We start from the raw sequence: 22,692 nt of genomic DNA, 5'->3' as shown, positions 1-22,692 counted from the left end.
ATCCCTAATTGGTATTTCATTAGTTATTTCTGTTATATAACTAAAGTTCTTATTTTCCCGCTCATGATTACCAAATAGAAAGGTTAATTGATTAACAGCATGCAGAAGTAGATTCTGGGAGAATTTTCCAAAACTAAATTTTTAAATATTATTACCTGGGGCAGTGCTTTTGCATCATAGATTTGACTGTAATTTTTTTTTAAAGTGTGAAAATGAAGGACACTTAGTAAGACAGACCAAAAAAGACCCATGATGAAGAAATGAGACCTAGCACAGTAACAATTATTCCACACCCTCTACACGGATTGATGTCCACACAGTCACAGGCCAGCTACCCAACACAGAGCCTGGAGCACGTGACAACAGACATCACAATTCAGGCACAGACAATATCTAGAATTTATAAATCTTAATTTACATAGCTAGACAGCAAAAGATAAAAAAGAATCCTATTACAAATGTTAACTGGCACTAGAAAAAGACTTGTGTAGGAACCCAGCTTGATGATTACAGCCAGGCTGAGTCTTAGCACAGGGACTCCCCACAAGTAACCCTGATCTGTTTCCCCTGCACTGTTTCCCAGCATATGATAAACAGAAAACAACATGAGAGTGGTGTGTGGAGATTTACAATGGAGCCTGCCACCAACAAACACCCCGACTCTTTGAGATAAGCATGAGATAAGCATTTGTCCTAACCAGTAAGTACTTACCTCACTCCTTGCCCAAGTCAAGGGGATTCACTGGTCTTGCTGTTGCCCAGGACCACACCTTTGCCAGTGTATTTACAAACACTGTATTTACACTGTATTACACTGTATTTACAGACTCTTCTGCAGCCAGGTTGATCCTGTTAGATGACACCTAAACGTCACACCTACGTTTAGAAGTGAGAACCATGCTTCTCTGTGTCCTGATTGCTCACTGACAGTGACAATGTGAAAATTTGAAGTTTCCCTGGGACAACACTCCAATATCCACTCTCCACTTTGCAATAGTGATCTCCAAGGTTTGAGCCTACCTGCAGACCGTTATTCAAAAGCTATGAAAGTTCAAGTTTAGAAGCAGATCCTTTAAGCTTTCCAAATTCCCAAAAGAATATTTTATTTATGTAGTAAACCCTTCTGTTATTTGACCTAGTGTATTTTCTAGCTCCTACAACAAGGCTTTACTGGTAAAAGCAGATACCAATATTTCAGAATAAGTTGTGGAAAATTCAGCATTCTTTCCCTAAGAGAAATTAAAAATTAAGTAACTGTATCACCTTATTTTTTAAAAATGATTTATTATACAATGATATCTTGGTTCACAAACAATTTGTCTCTACAGCTTTAGGAAAGATGGCCACATCGGTGTTTGTGTAAAAGACCCCTGTGGTCATGTTTGTTACCCAATGCAGAGTTTGCAAATAAAAACAAAATTTTCATAAATTCTTCTGTTCGCAAACCAAATCATTTGCAAACGCAAGAGGTTCATGAACTTAGGTGCCACTATAAAAGCATACACAAATTCCTACATTTAAAATTAGTTTCAATGCAATTTTTTGGGGAGAAATGTATGATGCTATAGTATATATGAGAAGTTGTTGGGGACCATTAATTCACAATGGCTGATTTTGCATACTTCCTTAAGAGATGATAAAATGGAAATTTGGGATTATCAGTACCTCCTATTGAGATTTCCCATCTACTCTTCTTACTGTATGATCATCTGTATCCTCTTGAGTCATCACAGGATTATACTCAAGGACATCCTTCTTACCATAAGATCATCTACACCCTTGTGAGTCTGAGTTTTCTGCTGAACTGTAATCCTTTGCTAGCTCCATCTATCACTGTATACACCTAAAAATAGTGGCTGCTTTGGGAGTGAAAGAGGACCCATCTGGAGATACTGACTTCCCAGGCATTGATGCAATACTAGTCTCTGTTTTTTATTTTTCTTGCCGTACTCTTAAGCCAGACAATCGGGACTCTTGGCCAGGCTCCCAGTAAGCTTATAAAAAGATGTTCATTTCTGGTAATATTTGAGAATCTTGTTAATTTCTCAATGACCTTTGATAATCGTAATGTGCAACTTCATTTTTTTAGATATATCTATCACACATAATCACCCTTGCCATATTACCTAATTTTGCCAGGTACTCATGAATCAGTCACTCTGTATATGATTCAAGTACTCCACTATCACCTTCCCCAACTTCAAGAAACCAAATACTACCTGTAAGATTAGCAATTTTGTCTTACGTTATGCCTGTATCATATGACCTAAAACATCCTAAAATCACTGCTCAATTCACTCTGCCAAAACTAAAGCAAACAGATAGTAACAGATGGTCTATGTCAGAAGGTTAGGGGTGAAAGATTTCAAGTCAAACCTGATTTTATAAATGGCCTACTTATTAATATGTATTTTTTTATATTTTACTTATCTTTAAACAGGTCATCAAGAGCACATAATAGTAAAAAATTTTTTAGAAAATGAGGTACTGATATACATTATAACCTTTAAAAGTTTCAAATGTAATAAAAACTAGAAGAAGAAATAACAGAACAAGCTAAAAAGACTAAAATTCCAAATGCAAATCTATAATAGAGCAGAGTTAGCCATGTGGTGCCAGGAGGTGGCAGAGTTAAAGAATCTTGAAGATAACAATAAACAAACCATACAACAAAAAGACTGAACTTTTTACCGAGAACTTTTTTATATGGATAAGTTTTATAGAGAGACGTCACTAAAGAAAAGCTGAGGTGAGAGATTATCTATCTGATTCTCACATTGCTCTCACTGTAGCAAGAACAACAAAAAATTAATTTGCTAGAATCGTCATTCTCCTCCACGACCCAGCCTTATCCACACCATAAACTGCTGACTCTGAGTCAATGTAATAATCCTCCTTTTCCATTTCAGGAAACAGCAATCAACCTCATCTCAAACCTTACCTCAATAGCCTATAAAATAAGGCCACCCACTCACTGTTAAGGTAGCCAAATGTATACAGCATTTTTGGTTCAGCTAAGAGTCACCAAAGAATCTTATCTGTCCTTTCTTATCCTGGCTATCAGTGGAGTGATCACTGGCTCTCAGAAAAAACCAGTTCTCAGTGTCAGCAGAGACTTTTTCTCTCTGGAGAAGCCTGCCTTACTTGTTGGCAATTAAGAGCTAATTTCTCTATAAGTTCTTTCCCAGAGATTTATAAAGAAATGTACATGATAAATATTGATCATTATGAAGAAAAAATATCTTATTTTCTGATCATTTGGTCAAAGATGTTACCATAGGAAGTAAGGAAAAGATCTGCAGGACGCACTCACTGACAAAGCCCAGATTTAATCTTTAAGAGACTTCGAGGAGCTCAGAAGTCTCTAGAAAGGGCTCAAGTTAGGAGTCTGCTACCCTAAGTCCATTTCCTGGAACTTGTTCTGTGTCCCTCCAGGGTACAGCTAGAGGGTGGCCTCGCAGATTCTCAAGGGACTTGACACTGGAGAAATGTACTTTCATTATCTTTAGACTTCACTTATCAAAAAGACACTCAGCATTTCCAGAATTTATGCAACAGTTTACTCAGTGTTGATGGTTCTTACAATCAACAATTAAATAATATTTTAAAAGATGAAATGGAAAAACAGGATCTTGGCAATTTTGGATAGAATTTATGTAATGAGTAGATCCTTATAAATGGAGGAAAGATAAACATATTTTTAGTCAACACAATAAGTAATATACTTGAAGTAGTATTTGAGATTATTTATATTTTAAAATATTGTTTCAAAACTTTAAATCATTAAAAGTGATAGAGTTTGCCATCCAGTTTGGCTCAACAATTATATACAGTAAGTCAGCCAAAATTCTTCCATTCCTGTACAACCTTATATGTGGGTGGTGACAGTTAGTTCTTATAAATTGTTTAAACACTTGCATATTATGAAATACAAATTGCCATTGAAAAATAAAATGTTCACCAAAAAGCATTTCTCCAAATGCAAGATTATCTGATTCCCAGAAAAAGAAAACATTGCTGTAACATTAAGGTTACAACTGTCAAGGAGGAAGCCAAGACACACTCAAGTAAAGCTTTTGCTGAAAAGTTAATTTGCTCATTTATGAAACGTTATTATGTAGGCAGGATACTTTCAGAGCCTAGAATATAAAAACTGTTCACTGGTACGGTAACACTAACAGTCTGCCTTATAAATTTTGGTATGAGACATGTAACTTAGTTTCTGCCACACTCAAATTTTCAATTTCCATTAAATTCTAAGGCTTTATCACTGGCAGGTTGGGAAATTTTAGTAGACATTTATGAAACAGGAATTTTACTTTTCACTGATTCATATAAATTCTCTCTGTCATGTTTTAACTTCTAAAGCATTCTATTTTGAAACAAACAAATGGAATTCCAAATCTACAATAAACCAACACATGCTAGAAATGAACCTAAATTTTTAAAAATCCAGATTTTAAATAGATATGGTTATGTATCAAAATTAAGTACAAAGTCTTCAGGTTTGAAAGAAAATTAAGAAAGACAAAAACATCAAAACATGACAAACTAATGTATCCAGGCTTCTTCTGGTAGAATACAGGGTAGAAAAGAAAAGCTTCACACAGCTGGAACGCCATCTACAGAATCTTTATAATGACACAAATAATGAATTCTTGAAAATTAGATTCCTGAACTGGAATGAATGATAAACTTTCCGAGGACTTTCACTGTGTGCGAAATATGATGTGAAAGGAGAGAGATAACTTAGAAATCCTAAGTGTTTCACACCTTGGCTGGTAAACAGGTGGACGTACAGGTTAAAGGAATCATCAGTAGTGAATGTACTCTGGGGAAGTAATACTATGTCTGGGAAAACGGGTCATGAAAAAGGAAACAAGCAGAAAAGACGGAACCTGGTGTTGTTGTTTCCTCTCATGGCTTCCGAAGCTGGTCTCTAGCGATTTGAACCAGGGTGGTAGCAGTGTCCTAGACGGTTCCATAAAGGCAGTCTGTGCCTTCACTGGCCCAGACAAGGCAGGGAGGAAGAGCACCGCTTTATCACATTTTTCACATCCCCTTAATGATCTGCTGCTATAAAAAGCAGCTCTGTGTTTTTATTTTATTTTTTCCTTCTAACCTCCTTCCTCGCATTAACACTCAACTGTTATTAATGCCTTAAAGAAACTTCGTAAAGAACAAAGCTGGTGGAAAATCAAATGGCAGGAATTAGGAATATTAGCCAGGCTGGGGCACTCTGACAGATTTGCCCTCTTGGGATTCTTAATCTTCTCTTTATTGCCAAATACTATAGCTTTAACACTGGCTGTTATAAGGAATCAAAGACTGTTAATCACCATCTTCTATAATTTTACACTGTCACCTTCCTACTCATTTTTTCCCCTGGATTTTTAGGGGGAAAGTGAAGACTTCATTTTTGGCCTACCATCCTCTTTTCACTAGTTCAATACCTCATTGTTTTTAGATCTTGAATCTCCCATCTTTACTGATGACTCCAGGTTTTTCTCAGTCATTATGCTTCACTTCCGTATTGTGAGTGCTTAGCTACTGTGATAGTATTAGACTTTCCTGCCCTTTTCTTTAAATGTAAAATGCATCTCATCTTCTCTCTAAATAATAACCTCCGGTCTTGCTTACTTAGGTTTGCTAAAGACTTTGAATCACTTTTATAATTTATTTTCTCTTGAGCAGAATGTGCACCAAAATCACCTGGGCCGAGGACTTGTTAAAAATACAGATTTCTGGGTCCCGTCCCAAGTGTTTGAAATTCAGTAAATCTGGAGTCAGTCAGCTCTAAGTATTCACATTTCTAACCAGTTCCCAGTTGATGCCAATTTGCTGGCTCAGGGACCATATTTAGGAAACCACAGACTAATTTATACCATAGGAATAATTACCAAAACACTAGTTTGGTCTTTGGTTGCTATTTTTCCTGCTTCCCATCAACAAATAAGTTAAGATTCTCATCATAGTGTGGAGTTAATTCAGGAGTTTACATAAGCACTTTAAAGGGTGCTGTTCTCCCTAATTGGCCCTAGTCACCCTCTTCCAATCAATATTTTACTAAGGTGCAATCAATTCATGTCATTAGTGGTAGTTAGAAATAGTCACGGCAAACACTGTTAGCCAATACCGAATCACTGCTCCTAGAAAAATGCAGTGTCAAATGCCTGTAAGTCTTTGGTGACATTTATATCAACTGACCAATGTATAATCCCTATTAAACTATGTTCCTGCTGAATGATACTTATTTAATGCCTACTGTTGATTCATCAACCTGGAACTCATGTCCACGAACACTGTAACCCATGCCTGAATGAAGCTTGTCTCTGACATGCATTTTCTCCCTAAGGCACATCACAGCCTTCCTAGTTTCAAGAACACCAATGACGCTGAGCACTAAGCTTGGGGCCATTTCAAGCAGTGACATTGCCAGGGAAAAGCCCCACCTGTGAAAGACATACCACTAAGCACACCATGCAAATGACAACTTGCTTCCAGAATAAGGCTGACCCAAGAAAGCAGAGCTTGTTCAACCTTACCCAGGGGGTACAGCAAACTTTTACCACTTTGTGCATGTTTGCAAATAACCAGGCTACAGGGCTGCTGATTTGGGGGAACGTTGAAAGTACCATGTGAGTACTGATTTGAGGGATAAAATACATGTAAGTATTTGAGTCCACAAGTACAGAATCTGTGAATAATGAGGATTGATCACATTATGAAATTCACTTTTAAAACCAGAAGATTGCTCAGAATTAACAATCATGATAAACACAGTAGCTAATATTTCGAGTATTTATTAATATGCCAGAAGTAATTCAAAACATTTTATATAAACTAATGCATTTAAAGTCCACAGAATCTCTAGGAGGTAGTAATTATCATGCCCAGTTTACAGATAAAGCATCTAGTAAAATACTTTGTTTAAAGAGAACAACAAATTTTAAACTGACTAATAAATTACATTTCATTAGCAGTTCTATTTAAGCTCTGCTATGGTTTGAATATATACCCCAAAACATGTGTTGGGAACTTAACCTCCAAATTAAGCTAATTAAATAAATCCAGTAGTAGTATTTGGAGGTAAGATCTTTGGGAATAATTAGGGTCAGATGAGGTTACAAAAGTTGGGCTCCCTTGACAGCCTGGTGACTATAAGAAAAGGAGGCAAATCTAAACTCACAGGCTTGCTCTGTCTCTCTATGCACTGACTTCTGCCAACACTGCTTGATACACTAAGACCCCTGCCAACACCACTGACGTGCTTTTGGGACTTCCCAGTCATCAGAATTAGAAGTTAAATAAATTTCTATTTTTTTCCCAGTCTGTGATATAGTTTTCTATGGCAACAAAAAACAAACTAAGACAAATTCTGATAAAGACTCTCACCTCAAACTCTAGACAGGCTTCTCTGAGCCCTCTTGTCCAAAAGGCCTCTTACCTGGGCCTATAAAGACTTGAGCAGATGCTACCACGATTTCTAATAACTCAAGGCCACATCCCTAGGAGGACTCCAGCACTCTTTAAAGTGCTTATGTAAGAAAACCCAAGATTCTCAAAAACTTACTGCTTGATCCAGCAACACCTGAGGATGAGGGCAGTCTCTCAGCCTCTGGGGGAGGACAGAGTTCTAACCTCCATCATCCATCGCCAATTAGCAAACACAGCTGGCCTAAACTCACTCACACTTCCTTGATTCCCCTGAGCTTCTGTTCTCCCTCCTCTCTGTCCCTTCCTTCTCCCTTTAAAATGTTCAATTACCTCAAATCAAAGTTAAGTTCAGTTTATAACTCTTTTCCTTATTCTAAGAGTTACTAGTGATTAAAATCTGTCCTTATCACTTAACTAGTGTCTGGTTTTATGTTTGACAGTTCCTGGGTTCATAGTGCAATAACTGGGATTTATGCTCAGGTAAACTGATCCCCAAATGGACCTTCAGTGATTCTTATCACATGTATTCTTTCAGTAAACGTCTTTGTCTGGGCTCCTCAAAAAAATGCTGGGTACCATATTAGACACTGGAGGGACAAAGAAAGTAAGGACAGTCTTGTCCTTAAGGAGTTCTACTGTTTTTGAATAATTCAACAATTTCAGTGGGTCATAGACTAGGGACATGAAAATAAGTCTCTCAGATATAGTGTCTAAGAAATCACTTGATGAGTTTCGATTAACAAGAGTTACAGAGATTTTTACAGGAGGAAAAACACAAAGACACATATGTTAAATAAATTGTGCGTAGAAGAAACACACAAAGACAACATGAAGGAAGTTTTCAGAACACATGGGTATGTGTTAAGGCTGAATCATAGGAAACAGTGAGTGATAAGGTAAAAACAGAGCACATCAAGAGAAAACTCAAGAGTCTGAATATTTTCTCAGAATCTATGAGCAGCCCAAATGACTCTAAGTAGGTATCAGACATAAGCAAACTTTGATTTTCAGAAAGATAACTCGGGAGGTGCCGTGGAAAGATTAGGGGGAATTAGAGATGGAAGTAAGGAGACCTATCTATCGGAGACTCCAGGAATCCAGATAAGACTGGGTTGTAGGCTGGTGCTGCTGGGCTGCGTGCAGCGGCCACCCAGGGTGCTGAAAGCCAGCAAAGGTCTCTGCAGGAGGAGTTCCCTGAGCTGCTGCCCACATCACCTGGACAACTGGGCAGCACCTTCCACTCAATGCCATCTTCACCCCCACATCTGTGCTCTTACTCTTGTCTCCTACCTGAAATATTCATCTTCTACCTGTCCAAGAGAAGTAGCACCTTTCCTTGGAAACAGTCATGAAAATTTCTCAACAGCTTTCCCACTTTTAAAGTCTGTAACACAACAGACGCTGAACATCTTGGCAGAATTACACCTCACAAAACATTTCACATATACAGAAGTGATATGTCCCTCTAACTCAGCTCTCACCTTCTAGAGAGCTGGCATGTTGTCTTAGAGTTCTTTGTGTTTCATTCAGTATTTACCACAAATATCTTGTACAACAGTAGGTCAGCAGGTAGTTCGTAAGAGACTAGCATCCTTAATAAACAAAGAACTTGCACGAGCTTGCTTTTGTCCCTTATGTCAGGTGCTTGAACAGTCGCCTATTTGCAAAACTCATTAATACTGCTGCATGGCACAGGTAGGTTACACCATCTATAACTCATGATGGCAAAGACATCATTTCATTGTACCTCCAAGCTCTACCACCCACTTTCAAATCTTTCTGCTCATTCTCATCTCAAATCCTAACTCTGGATATTAACTGACAGTTTTCTCAAAACTGATGGAAGTTTCTTTGTTTTTTCTCCCTTTATTTCTGGTGCTAAGATGCCTACGCTGTCTATCTGGAAAAATCTTTCCTTCTACTTAACAGCATCATAAACCCCTACCAAAATGTTACCTGCTTTCAATGCCTGCACCTCTGCAGGGGTATCCTGCTTCTCTTCCTAGCTGGTTTCTACTTGCCTTTCCCCAGAATCATTTGGTCACAGTGTTTACTGAGCACCTGGGAATGATCAGACACTGAGGTAGGTTTCAAGGATGACTAACTCAAAGTCTGATCTCGCTCCCTGTCTCCTGTAAGCTCTACTTGTCAAACTGTCCTGTATTTTAGTTATTTACTTGTCCTGTGGATTGTAGTTTTGCTGGGTTTAATCACCTTCTAAATTCATATGGGTTGAATATCTCTTGTCCAAAATGCTTAGAACCATTAGTTTTTCAAGGATTTATTTTTAATTTTGGAATTTTGCACATACATAATGATATATCTTGGGGATGGAACCCAGGTCTAAACACAAAAATCATTTTATATACACCTTAGCCTGCATACAAAGATAACCTGAGGCACATGGTCTTGGTGGCACATGACTTTAATCTCAACACTTATGAGGCTGAGGCAGGAGAATCATTGCAAATCAAGACCAGCCTGGGCTACAAAGTGAGCTCAAAGCCAGCCTAAACTGCAGAGTAAGAATCTGCCTCAAAAAGACAAAAATAAATAAATAACTTGAGGTAATTTTATACAAATATTTTTAATTATTTTGGAATGAAAATTTTGTTTGTTTGTTTGTTGGGTTTCTTATTTGTTGGTTGGTACTGGGAATCAAACTCATGATCTTGTACTTGCCAGGCAGGCACTGTGCTTGCTGAGCTACACATCCCTGGCTTGCATGAAACTTTTGTAGTGAGGAATTTTTGACTTTGGTGTCATGTTGATACTTTAAAAAGTATGTTGATACTTTAAAAAGAATGTTGTACATCTTCTCTCGATGCCATCAGCTAAGCTACTACACTTTATTCTCTTGTGTTTCTTAGATTGGTTCCTAAAGATGCTCTCAAACTAAAATTATACTGACTGGCCACTGTATAAAGAGTACTTTAACATACACTTTAAGGAGATTAAATGGAAAATAGCAGTCAATTCAAATAAATCTCTAATTGAATTGGGCATTGAGGTGACACAGTAGGACTGATGTGAGCAGAAAATCTTTCTGACATGAGGATTCATTAGCATTTAAATTATACAACATACAGAGAAACACTGTTTACATTGTTTAATTTCTTGCTATCTACCATTTTGTAATAGATGTGGCTATTCATTATATGGTAAAGTGTAGACACCTAATTGTAAATTAACATTATCATTCCTTACCTAAAGCTATAATTTGAAAGATCAAAATGTTATTCTAGTTATCTTTTAAGTAATCTATTTACATTAAAAATATGTCAGAGTTTTAGGAAGATGCTTCAAAAAATGTATACATTGCTTTAAAAGAAAAGAATAAGTTAAAACCTGGACAGCAATCAAGTAAAGCATGCTATATACACCAAACTTGAAAGCAAATGTTTTTAGAGAAAATAGTTGAGATTTAGTTATTTATATGTTATGGAATATAAGAGTGGTGATCAGTTAAGTAGCATTTCAAATACCAGAGGTTAAAATAAAAGAGAACTGGGCTTCTCATTTCAATTTTCTGCCATATTTCTCTACACTATGTAGAATTTCCCTTAAATTTAAAACAGTCAGTGAGTTCCCAGTCTAGTGACCCATTCCTGTAGTCCAGCTATTTCAGAGGCCGAGTCAGGAGGATTGCTGGAGCCCAGCAGCTGGAGGACTTCCTGGGCAATGCAAGGTGCCTGTCTCAAATTTTTAAAACATAAAGATAAAAATAGATAAATAAAAAATTGAGACCTAGATAATGGAGCTTCTTTTTAAGACTTCCTAATTCTATGAGACATCCATAGAGGCACTCAAGAGCCAGCTATATTCCTTTCTCTTCACGAATGACAGTTGTATTCACACTACGTTGGAAACACTAAATCCTTTAATATTTTAGTTGGGGAAAAAAGCTTTGTAAGAGCATGAGTTTTTTTCAAGGGATATTGAATTCTCAGAATTATTAACTAGAGGGAGAGAATAAAAGACAAAATTCATTCAATAAATTCCAATGAGCTCCAATGGAGGGAACAGGTGCCTGAGTGCACGTCTGGAGAAAAGCTTAGAGAGTGCTTTCCAGACCCGCTGTGGGGCTGACCCAGCGGTCCTGGGAGCTCCCAGGCTGACCACAGAATAATGCAGGCAGTGGGGAACAGACCAGCAAACCTTTGGTCTCTATTCCCTCTGAGCAAACTGGCTTACAACTCCCTGCTTATTTCCTTCAGAGGTGGCGATTTACAGAGATACAGAGCTGCCACCTAGTGACCAAGGAGAAAAAAGCAAGGGACTGTAAATGGAAAAGTAAGCTTTCACTAAAGCAACACAAAACTAAAATTTGTAAAGTTAACACAACACTTAGCACATCAGAGTCATCATACAACCTCCAGATGCATAGTTTAATTCACCTGTGTCACTGTATAATGAATCTTGACCTATGACATAAAAAAGATATAATTTAAAAGAGTAACTTTTTAGTACATTTCTCCTCCAACTGATGGGTTTGGAATCAGATTGTGCTAAATAACTATAAGGTGATTATTCATGTATACGTATCAACTTGCATAGAATTGAAGTATTAAACTTGATGCCTAACTCAAATCTTAACTTTATCTTTTATCAAATTACTTTTAACTTCTACAGGCAGGCAAGCATTTTTTCGTTATCAGATAAATGTGAATTATAATAGTTGTGTTAAAAGATTATTATGAGGATTACAATGAATAATGCAGGAAAAGAACACATTTGTTGATAATTAATTCTAGTTCCGTATAATCCCTTTATGGCTGGTAATCCTAGGTACACACCTGTATCATTAAAAGAGCCAGCCCATTTAAAAAAATTAAGACAAAGGGCCAATGATTCCAAAAGTAAGTGATGTCACTATTGAGGGCTAACCCTAACTGCTTCCAAATATTGTTACCTCTCAATTATGTCATGTGTTTTCTGGGTTCTCCACAATCCATTGTCAACAAGGAAAGGCTAAGATGTGGTATTCATTCAATCTATTTCATCCTTGAGTCTGTTTTAAATCATCTAGTCCACTGGGTTTTCTGCTGATAGCAACATATTTTACAATGTTACATAGTTTGAGAAGAACAGAGGCTCACTCTGTAATTTTACACATGAGAATATATCATAAAATACTGTGATTGCCATCAATATAGGGAACAATGTTATTCATGTTTTATTGTTGTTATCATAGAATACTTTGTGTCTAGGTTCTCTTTGGTATATAGAATAAAGAATTCAGTCATATATGCTCTGGGCATAGAATTTAGAAAAATCTAATTTAGCTATATTTATCAGCTCAACAAATAAATACACGAGGAGGATATTTTGAGGGCAAAATCTTGATTATTAGAACATTGCCCCTCCCTATTGGTTAATCATCATAATTAATCAATAGCCACCAGTTGAGCCTGCTGTGCTTCTCCAGGTCAATGCAAGTTTCTGCTCTAACCAAAAAAATGCTGGAGAAACTTCCTCTTCCTCCTCCTGCTTCTCCCCCTCCCCTCCCCTCCCCTCCCCTCCCCTCCCCTCCCCTCCCTTCCCCCTTCCCCCTCCCCCTCCCCCTCCTTCTTCTTCTTCTTCTTCTCCTTCTCCTTCTCCTTCTCCTTCTCCTTCTCCTTCTCCTCCTCCTCCTCCTCCTCCTCCTCCTCCTCCTCCTCCTCCTCTTCCTCCTCCTCCTCCTTCTCCTTCTTTTGACACTATCCTTAAGTATACCTTCACTCTTAAAGGTAACAGCCCAGCTAGCTTTATTTTGTAAAAAGTTATCTGTGGACCAAATTCTCAGCTGGAATCCTTCCTGGTAAGCAGAGCAAGCCGTGGCTGCACCAAGGAGAGAACAAGTCGATGTTTCCTGTGAACCTACCCCCCACCCATGGCACCCACCCACATCTACCCCCTCCAACCTCCCCACCTCGCTTAAGGAACTGGATGGTTTTGAGGTCAGCCCAAGTTGATAGCAACTAAGGCACATAAAGCAACTAAATGCTTGTATTGTTGGGTTGATTATGCTGACCTGGGACAAGAGGTCTGAGCATCTCTTAAGAGGATGACCATCTGCAAGATAGCAAATACGGAGGACTTCCTTCTCTATTGTCTTTGAAGGCAAATATTGCTTTCACTGTTTTGTTTGTTCTGATTATTTTTCTCTATTCAATATTCTGTTTTAATTCATTTTATAGTGTTCTGGTTTTGGTTTGATTTTGCTATACCTGATTGAATGGACAACTATTGTGAAGATAACGAGATATACTATGGTAGCTATTATTGTTATCCTGTTTGATAGAACTGTGGTGTGGCTGAAAAGATAAAGAAGTATGAAATATAAATTGAAAGGGGTTTGACCCAGACAGGACACTGTAGCCAGTAAAGCCAAAGAACTCCTATCTCCCCCACCCTTAGGAATTTACCTATGGCACCAAACAAAGACCAATGGGCTATCTGTGCATCCCTAATGCCCCCTTAGGTTCCACCCCAAACCAAGGCTACTTATGTGCCTCTCTCCACATGTTCCACAGAGAGATTGCCAACCCCAGGGTGGAGATGCCACACCCCAGGGGTTTGGGGGTGTCTCTCCCCACATTCTCAAAATAAAGGTTATTTATATTTCATACTTATCTTTTCAGCCACCGCTGGTCCCTCACAGTTCTATCATATGGTTTCCTGACTGAGAACGGCAGATGAGAGACTCCTGGGGCTGGCTCCCAGTTTGAGTTCCCCGCCGTTCAGGACCAGAACCAGACTGCATCTTGCATTAATTCCTCACTTCTACACTTGGGAGCTGTAAGCTTGTCACTGCCGGTAAGCAAACAACACCAACCCAGTTTATCACAAGGTGCGCAACCCCCGGAGATTGCCACTGGGCCAGGCCCCAGGCAGGTTTTCTCTCCCTTCCCGTGAGTTCACATAAAGCTCTCACGTCCTCACCCCAAGGCAGGGTCTTTCTGGGCAACCTGTGTCCACCCTGGACCAGCCCACACTGAGAGACCCTCATGTTCGTCAAAGCTTTTTAAGTTCTCATGGGCAGAGCTATTACTGACCCCCACGTAAAGTCCACTCATAATATTGGTGACAGCCAATTATTAGGAGTTTTGGAGCCATACAACTGATCAGTCTGGAGTGCAAAGTGCCGACTTTGAACTTGGCAAACCACAGTCCATTGCCTCATCTGGTTGTAATTCCATGGGCTAGACCCCACACCAGATTTTATCTTGGGGACCACTTCCTGTCCCCTCCCCAAAACCATACCTATCTATGGCTTATCACACTAATGACAAGTTTACAAAACTCTCTATCTTTAAGCCTTTGTTTTGAGAATGTGTTCTTTCCCACCAGCATCCCCGTCCCTTTGTCTCCTCGCCGCTTCCCCTCCCCCCACCACGCCCACTGTGTGCTGGCTCATTCCCCGCTGGGGTGGGGGGCGAGCCCAGTGTTGAGAGATACGCGCAGGACTGCTTTGTTCAGCTTTAATGCTGCCCGGTGAGCCATGCGTCCCATGAGCGGCTCCTCCACGTGGTGATTCAGCTCCATGCCCATCGGCTACCGGCCTTGCACCTCTGGGAGCAGCCCCAGTTCTGCATCGGGCCGCCTCCCAGCCCTGCCGCCACCGCAAGCTCACCGCTGCCACCACGGCACCACCTCCGCCTTGTGCATTTCTGTGCGGCATCCCAGCCTCTCCCCCTCCCCGTGCACTATCATCGCCTCTGCCTTGCACGTTTCCAGGGACAGTCCCAGCCACACCCCTGCACGCTGTGTCCCGAAGCTCACCCTGCCCACTCTGCACGTTCCACCTACGCACATGCACCAGACCAGTCCCCTTCTCCAGGCTCAAGTGCGGCTCCGTCTGTCCTGCAGGCAGGCAAAGCAGACAACTCATTATATCGCTAATCTGATGCTGTTTGCATTTTCAGATATAAAGTTCAGATTGTTTCTGCTGCCTTTTTTTGTGTGTGTTCCAGCCATGACAAACATTTTCTTTTAGATCCAGATAATTATAAATTCCTTATGCTGGGAACCACTAGCTCTGTTCCAAGAAAAGGGTTTTGTTGAAAGTCTTAATGTTGTCTGAGAAGCGAGAAAGGTAATTGACTGGTAACTTGAGGCTATATAGTAAGTTATAAAAAGCTCGAGAGGATGCAAATTTTGTCTTGGTTCATAGTACTGCAAATAACAGGTTTGAAAAGAAGTAAATGTGTTCAGAATTTGACAGTATTAGATCAGTTTTGGTAGATTTATTCATAAGATTGGTAAACCTTTACTGCAAAATGTTTCCATTAAAATGAGATTATACTCTAAAAGGAGGAGGGTAGACTAAAGCCTTTTTGCTAAGTATGTAATTCCACACAGTACCCTGGAAAAAAGTGGTGTGCCATCCAGATAAAGCCTGCTCTCTGATCTGGAATGCCAAAACCATATTTAAACAACACCGTAGCTGATCTCTCTCCTAAATAAAAGAGTAAAAATTAATAAACAGGCCATCCTCTAAAAATCAGATGGCATTAGACATTTTAATACCATAAAGAGATACGTATATATATGACATAAATAACATGTCAATTCCTAAAGTTCTCTGGACCTTGTCCTCCTTATGGAAAGTCATTATTAAAGTTATTAATACCCTGTTGACTCTGCATACTTCCTTAATTCTACAGATACCTTCTACTGTAGCCCAGATCTCAAACAAAAAGGCAAAACTTGACCTTCAAACCTTATAGAGATCTTAATATGGCTTTTTATATTTTCAACAACAGACATAACAGTGACACTTGGAGTTCTGAGACAGGTAAACCTACAGGAGGTGGAGCTATTTGCCCCCCCCCCCCATGGACCACGCTCAAATGCAGCAGAAGACATTGGGCAAGAGACTGCCCCATCCTGGTGTTGAGACCTTACTCCAGGGCTACTGGACTGTCCTAGCAAACATCCTAACTTCTAGCCCTCACAGGAAGTGCCAGCACTGCCAGATTCATGGCTGAAACTTGCTGCCAAAGACTGACGGGGCTCAGGGCCAACAGCCCCCTTTATGGGTATCTGTCTCAGAGTCCAAGTCGCACTAAAACTCTCAAGTAAGACATTCTCTATACTTGTGGACATAGAGGCCATATGTACAGAGTTCTTCCTGAGTTTTTAGGCTGCTATCATAAGTCCTCATAAGTACTCTATGACAGAGTATTGGTGGTCAACCTATGCCATTTACAAACAGGGCCTATTTCATACCAGTCCCAGTCCTAAATCTTAAAATGCCTTTTATACAGGCTGACTTAGACACACTGAGACCTCAACAGCTTCCACCTGTTATCGCTAGTAAACCTCTCCTCAGTGATATAAGAACACCTCCTTCCTTTCTTATTCACCAATTTCTCAGGCAACCCTGGTCAAGGCTGATATACATAAAAGCCTTTCCCACAACCAGGGAAACTGATGATATACTTGCTAAAGCTCTGTTACAGCAAATCATTCCAAGGACTACAACCAGGTTACAGCAACCCATACCTACCTGATATTCTTAGCAACCTCAACAGAAATCAAAGTTGCTAGGCTGCCATTCTGGTTTCACATCACTCAGGCCCTAGATCTAACCATCCTGTTGCCTACTCATCTCTGCCTTACCAAGGCCTCATAGCCACGGCTCTCAGGAGGCTGTCAGGTTTTGTCATCCAATTTGGTTTCTAATTTCTTATTCTTTTACAGCAGGACTCTTAACAGTATTTCCTAAAGACTCCAACGTCATGCATACCAGAGACAAGCCTTACCTACCTACCCTTTTAACTTTTACCCTTTCAGATGGGGGAGTAAGCACCTCTCATAACTTCACTCCTCATAACCCCACATTTAACTTTCAGAATTCTGCCTTACCATGGAAATGTTTCTACTTCAACATCCTAATATAATGACATGTCTAAATCAAAGAAACCTTTCCCTTTACCTCACCTGAGTCCTTAAATATGACAGTGCCATGTCTCCTCATAACACCTTGTCTCTTTGTTTTTCCAGTCTAACATATATGCATTCACCAGTGAAGTTGTCCTGGCTAAAACACCTGGCACCAGCGTCTACCTGGGCATCAACCGTCATCCCATCGATTCCCCTAGACCCCAGGACAGTGCCCTCTGCCAGCAGGAATCAGTTAAAGAGAGAAATCTTCGCCCCTTTTCATAATAATCATAAGACGGGATATGAAAGGGTTTGGGCCCAGACAGGACACTGTAGCCGGTAAAGCCAAAGAGCTCCTATTTCCCCCACCCTTAGGAATTTACCTATGGCACCAAACAAAGACCAATGGGCTACCTGTGATTCCCTAATGCCCCCTTAGGTTCCACCCCAAACTGAGGCTACTTATGTGCCTCACTCCACATGTTCTGTGGAGAGATTGCTGACCCCGGGGTGGAGATGTCAAGCCCCGGGAGATCAGGGGTTTCTCTCTCCACATTCTCAAAATAAAGGTCATTTATATTTCACACTTCTCATCTTTTCAACTGCTGCCGATCCCCCACAGTTCTATCATAAATGACCTTTATTTTTTTTTGTCTTTTTCCTTTTAAGAATGCAGGGAGAGATCTCCCAACCCCCTGGCGTCCAGCATCTCCATTGGATACGTGGAGTGGGGGCATACATGTAGCTTAGGTTTGGGGTGGAGCCTGAGGGGGCATTAGGGATGCACAGGTAGCCCATTGGTATTTATTTTGCACCAAGGGTAGATTCCTAGAGGTGGGGAAGATGGAGCTCCTTGGTTCCGCCTGAGGCTTTACTGGCTACAGTGTCCATCTGGGCCATAATCCTTTCACCGGTATCCTGCTCTGAAGTTCTGTACCAATTTCATGGCATTGTCTTGTCTGGCTTAGTTCTGTCTTGTTTTGTTGTATTTTATTATCTTTAAAATAAAATTTTACAAAATGTAAAAAAAAAAAAAAAAAAAAAAAAAATTCTCAACTGGTATTATACCCCTGCATTTCCTCCAGAGGGAGCACAACTTTCATGTATGAAGCCAGGCTTCTTTGTAAAGGGAAAATCAGTGTATACTTTCATAAATTTTCAAAGATTGTCCACTCCTTAATTTTACAGAAAAGAATGCTCTGTCCCAAATAAGTCACATATGTCATCGCCCACTAGGTACCAGTACTGATATTTTCTATTAGACTGCACTCCATAGAACAGAACACCATTCTTTCTGCTCATTTCTAACACAATATTATTTTCAAGAGCATAGTTGGGTGAAAGTAAGAATAAACTTAAAAAGTGAATCTATATCCAAAACAGGGAGCACTACCCAAAATTACTAATCCTTATTTTTACTTTCTTGCTTTAATATTTTTTACAGTAAATCCATTTGAGAAAAAGGAGGAAAAAAACAAAATTTGGCTTCTCTAATAATAGAAAAGAAGGGTTCCATACAAATTGAACAGACATTAATAGTTAATAGTTATCCACCAAGGCAATGTGAGAATCTTAGGGGCTGTGGCTACAGCTCAGTGGTAGAGCACTTGCTGAGCACAGGAGGGCCCTTGATCAACCCCTGTATTGTCCCCTGAAAGGGAGAGGGCAATCTTAGATAATGTCACACATCTCTCACAGGTTCTCTCCCTTTTAAAAGTATTGGTGGTGGTTATATTCCATGAGGCACATTTCAGCACAGAAACCTTTTGAGCACAACCAGTTTCCTGCTGCTGGATATAGAATTATACAGCTTCTGAAAAACCTTAAACTCAGTCTCACTTCAAAGCTGATTTCTGTGCAAAGTACAAATGGAAGAAAACATCCGCTTCTACCTGACTGGGTTCCCACAGATTGAGGGAAACAAGGATGACCTAGCCAGCTGGGCAGTGGAAAAGATAAACTGAAGAACCTATCACAATTTTAGGACAATAAGGCAGTGGTTCAACAACAAAATGAGATCTTACCTGTGGAACAGTGTCTGAAGCTTTTTTTGGAGTTTCCAAAATAGCAGACTGGGATTCTGGATAGGAAATGAAGCAGACAGTCAACGTTTTAAAAGACAGAGAAGAAAAAACAATTTTCCCCCATCAAAAAATAAAACTTTTGGTAAAATATATTTTTACAAGTACCAAAAATATCCAGTTGCTTCCAATTATGACACTAATAGATTATGAGAATATAAAAACTTTTTAGGAAGTAACAATCATACAATGATACTTTTAAAAACTAAAGTCCTAGTCTCTTTGCACATTAACATGGCTATTTTTCTCAACTGCTAATTTTTATACTGTGTCAGGAAATCCTAACAATAATGGAAGCCACCTTGGGCTTGAAGGATGGCATCTCACAAGCCTTCTGTAAACTAGTGACAAATTATCTCTGGTTTCCATGAGAGGGAAGGAATATTGCTACCGACAGAACCTGAGTGACAAAGCACTTTGCTCCTTCCATGTTTTGTCGCTTGAGACTCTGTGAGATTTCAAATGCATCATGTGGAACCCCTAAGGGATAATCAAGTCTGGGATTTTTGTTTGAACTGGAGATAACTTCTCCTAAATGAAATTTGCATGCAAGTTCAAAAAAATAAAAATAAAAAACTTTCAAGAGCTCCCAGAGTTCTGTGGATCAGAGTGCAAAAACCAGTAATTTTCATCCCTCCTCAGCACTGTAAGTCACAAGCCCCAGGTCCACAGCACAGCTGGTGGCTTAGGTCTCCTAACTGTCACATTCTTCCCCTTAACTGCCTGGCCTGCAGACCAGACCACAGAGACAAGACGCAACGTTACCCACCATGATCACAGCAACAGTCACAATTCAGACACACAGGAGCTGCCACTGTGCGACAGAAAAATACAAGGCATTTGCTAAATAAATAGCACAAGACTGCGAAGCTACATCACTGCTCTCAAATGAGTGTCAGTCTCAGCAAGACCTTCGAGCAGTGTTTTCCACCCACACTTCCTAATCAACCGCCTCCACCTCTCTCCACTTGCCCACTGTGCTCAGCCACCCTGGCCAGCTTGCTGGAGAGCCAGGGCCTCTCTGAGGGGCCTCCAAGGTCACAGTGGCTGCTGTTCCTGCCCAGAATGCTCCTTCTTCCCCGGTATCCTCAGGTCCTCTTCCTCAGCTCTACCTTCTCTCTTATGCTGACAAATCTATAGTTTGAACTGACATCAGGATTTAACAAAGTCAAATCTGAATGAAGATCTTGGGCATGAAGCCAGTCAGCACCTAATAATGAAGTAGCACTCCTGTTTTCTGGCATTCTTTATTTCCAAATCCTTTCCGCTACACACTCAAGCCCACTCCTGACTTTGTTCGCGTGTAGGAAAGTTTCTTTCCTTCATGTTTGTATTTATATAGTGCAGTAGGAGTGCAGAGGAACTCCTAATAGTGTTCTAATAGTTCATTTCATTAGAAATGCTTCCCAAATTTTTTCTATACTCCTTGATCTGGTGGCCCATATTTTTTTTTAAAAAAATCCTGTTTACTAGAAAGATTGGGGCTAAATTTCTGAACACCTATGCCCATTTCTCCATTTCCATTAACTTAGAAGGTATGATCAAAAAATACAGTGAAAAAAAATATTGTAGCAAAAGATATACTGCTGTTAACGTTTACTAAAGGTCTTTCCTTCACTTCAGAAATACTTTATCCCATCGTTCCTGCCACCTTCTGCAGGAATCCTGGAAGTTCTCTTTCACAGGTGTCTTTGGTTGCACTGCTCCTTCAATGCCCTCAATCAATCAAAATGCCCTCATCTTATGGTCGTTTTGACCTTAGGGAATAAGCCAGAAGCCCCATAATGCTAGATCCAGTAGACAAGGTGGATGAGGGTGCACCAGAATGTTTTCCCAAGGCCGCCTTTCTGTGGGATGGCACCCGGGAGCAGGGTTCACAGTCTTCTCAACCACACCTTGTAAAGGGACATAAAGAACGTCCAAAAGCGCTTTGCAAAGTGGCCAGAATGATGGAATAGTGTGTTCTACGTGACAGAGAGTGTTTTCACAGAGATTCATGGCTACATATGTGTCTTTTACTGTGATAATTAATTTAAACATTTATGGTATATTTTAGTTACTTCTTCTAATTCAGTAACTTCCAGGATGGAATGCATTCCCCTCTCTCCATTCTTTTCGGTATACATTCTATTTTCTTGACTCCAGGTGTTGAAACTTCTAAGAGAAATTTATACATCAAATGAAATCTTCATAGCCATAAACTGGATTAGAGGGTAGGACTTCTAGAGGGTAAAGGTTTTAAGATGATAGATACATAGATTAACTACTGTAAGAAAAAAAAGGGCAATAAATGAAAAGAAAGAAAAATTAAAGAACAGGAAAATAATAGACAAAAAAAGAGAAATGGAGAAAAAGATATAGGAAGCAGAAAGAGAGGTCTGGGGGAACCGTCCACAACTGCCTCTCCCCAGTTCTGGGGCTCAGTTTCTATTGAATATTCATTAACTAGAATAATTGTTTTTTTAAAAAAGCAGCCAAGTTAGCATGATCTCAAGGGTACATTTAAAACTACCACCTCCTTTACTAACCTTTTTTTTAAAATTAAGAAATTAGAATGTTCAAAAGAAAATCTAGGGCCTGGGGATGTAATTCAGTGGTAGCGTATCTGCTAAGCATGTGGGAAATTTTGGTCTCCAGTCCCCACCACTGATAAAAATAAATATTATAAAGCAAAGAAAGAGAAAGAAGATTCTTGAAAAAATAATAAATGCTCCAGTTTTTAAAATTTACCCTAGGAAACTCTCAGCATAATCTAAAATTCTAGGTTACATACAATTCCTATTGTTCCAGAAAAGATTTTTTTATCATCATAAAACAAGCCTATCACTATAAATGGAAACACTCTTGGACAAGCTTTCTACTGTATATATATTGAAGAGGAAGGCATATGTAGTAGGATATACTGCCAATTTATGCTAAAAACATAAATTAAACTGCCCCTTTAGGTATAAACCACATATGCCTTCTAAAAATAAATTAAGTGGTCTTGAGCAGTTTCGTATTTTAAGAATTTTTTTTATTTTAAGTGTTTTAAATAAAATATCCTTATGTAGGGGTTAAGAATGTAGCTCAGTGGCAGACTGCTTGCCTAGCATGTCTGAGAACAAGAGTTCAATTCCCAGCTCCACAAAAAACTGGTGTGTACATAAAACTAACAAATCATACCATACATCAATTTGACTGGAATCTGGTCAGTTTAACTGAATAAAATTCATTAAATTTAATTTAAACATCATGCCAATTTTACCCTTCTCAAAAAAAAAAAATGCACATGTACATGTAAGTACTCTCGTTCATCTGTTCT

General features: G+C 39.5%; 1 protein-coding gene across 2 annotated transcripts in view; it reads right to left on the bottom strand.

The window, feature by feature from the left end:
- The window catches only part of Fmn2 (formin 2), a 308,299-nt gene that overhangs the window by 209,974 nt on the left and 75,633 nt on the right, over window positions 1–22,692 (bottom strand). For both annotated transcript variants that reach the window (XM_063240263.1, XM_063240264.1), the window contains one exon: window positions 19,332–19,387. In XM_063240263.1, coding sequence (XP_063096333.1) covers window positions 19,332–19,387 — 56 coding nt within the window. The remainder of the gene's footprint in view (window positions 1–19,331; window positions 19,388–22,692) is intronic.

This window comes from Cavia porcellus, unplaced genomic scaffold (assembly GCF_034190915.1).
Source record: "Cavia porcellus strain 051 isolate PalLab524CR breed Dunkin Hartley unplaced genomic scaffold, mCavPor4.1 scaffold_29, whole genome shotgun sequence".
Lineage (NCBI taxonomy): Eukaryota > Metazoa > Chordata > Mammalia > Rodentia > Caviidae > Cavia > Cavia porcellus.
The sequence above is the reverse complement of the archived record's forward strand: the minus strand, read 5'-3'. Positions and strand labels throughout refer to the sequence as shown.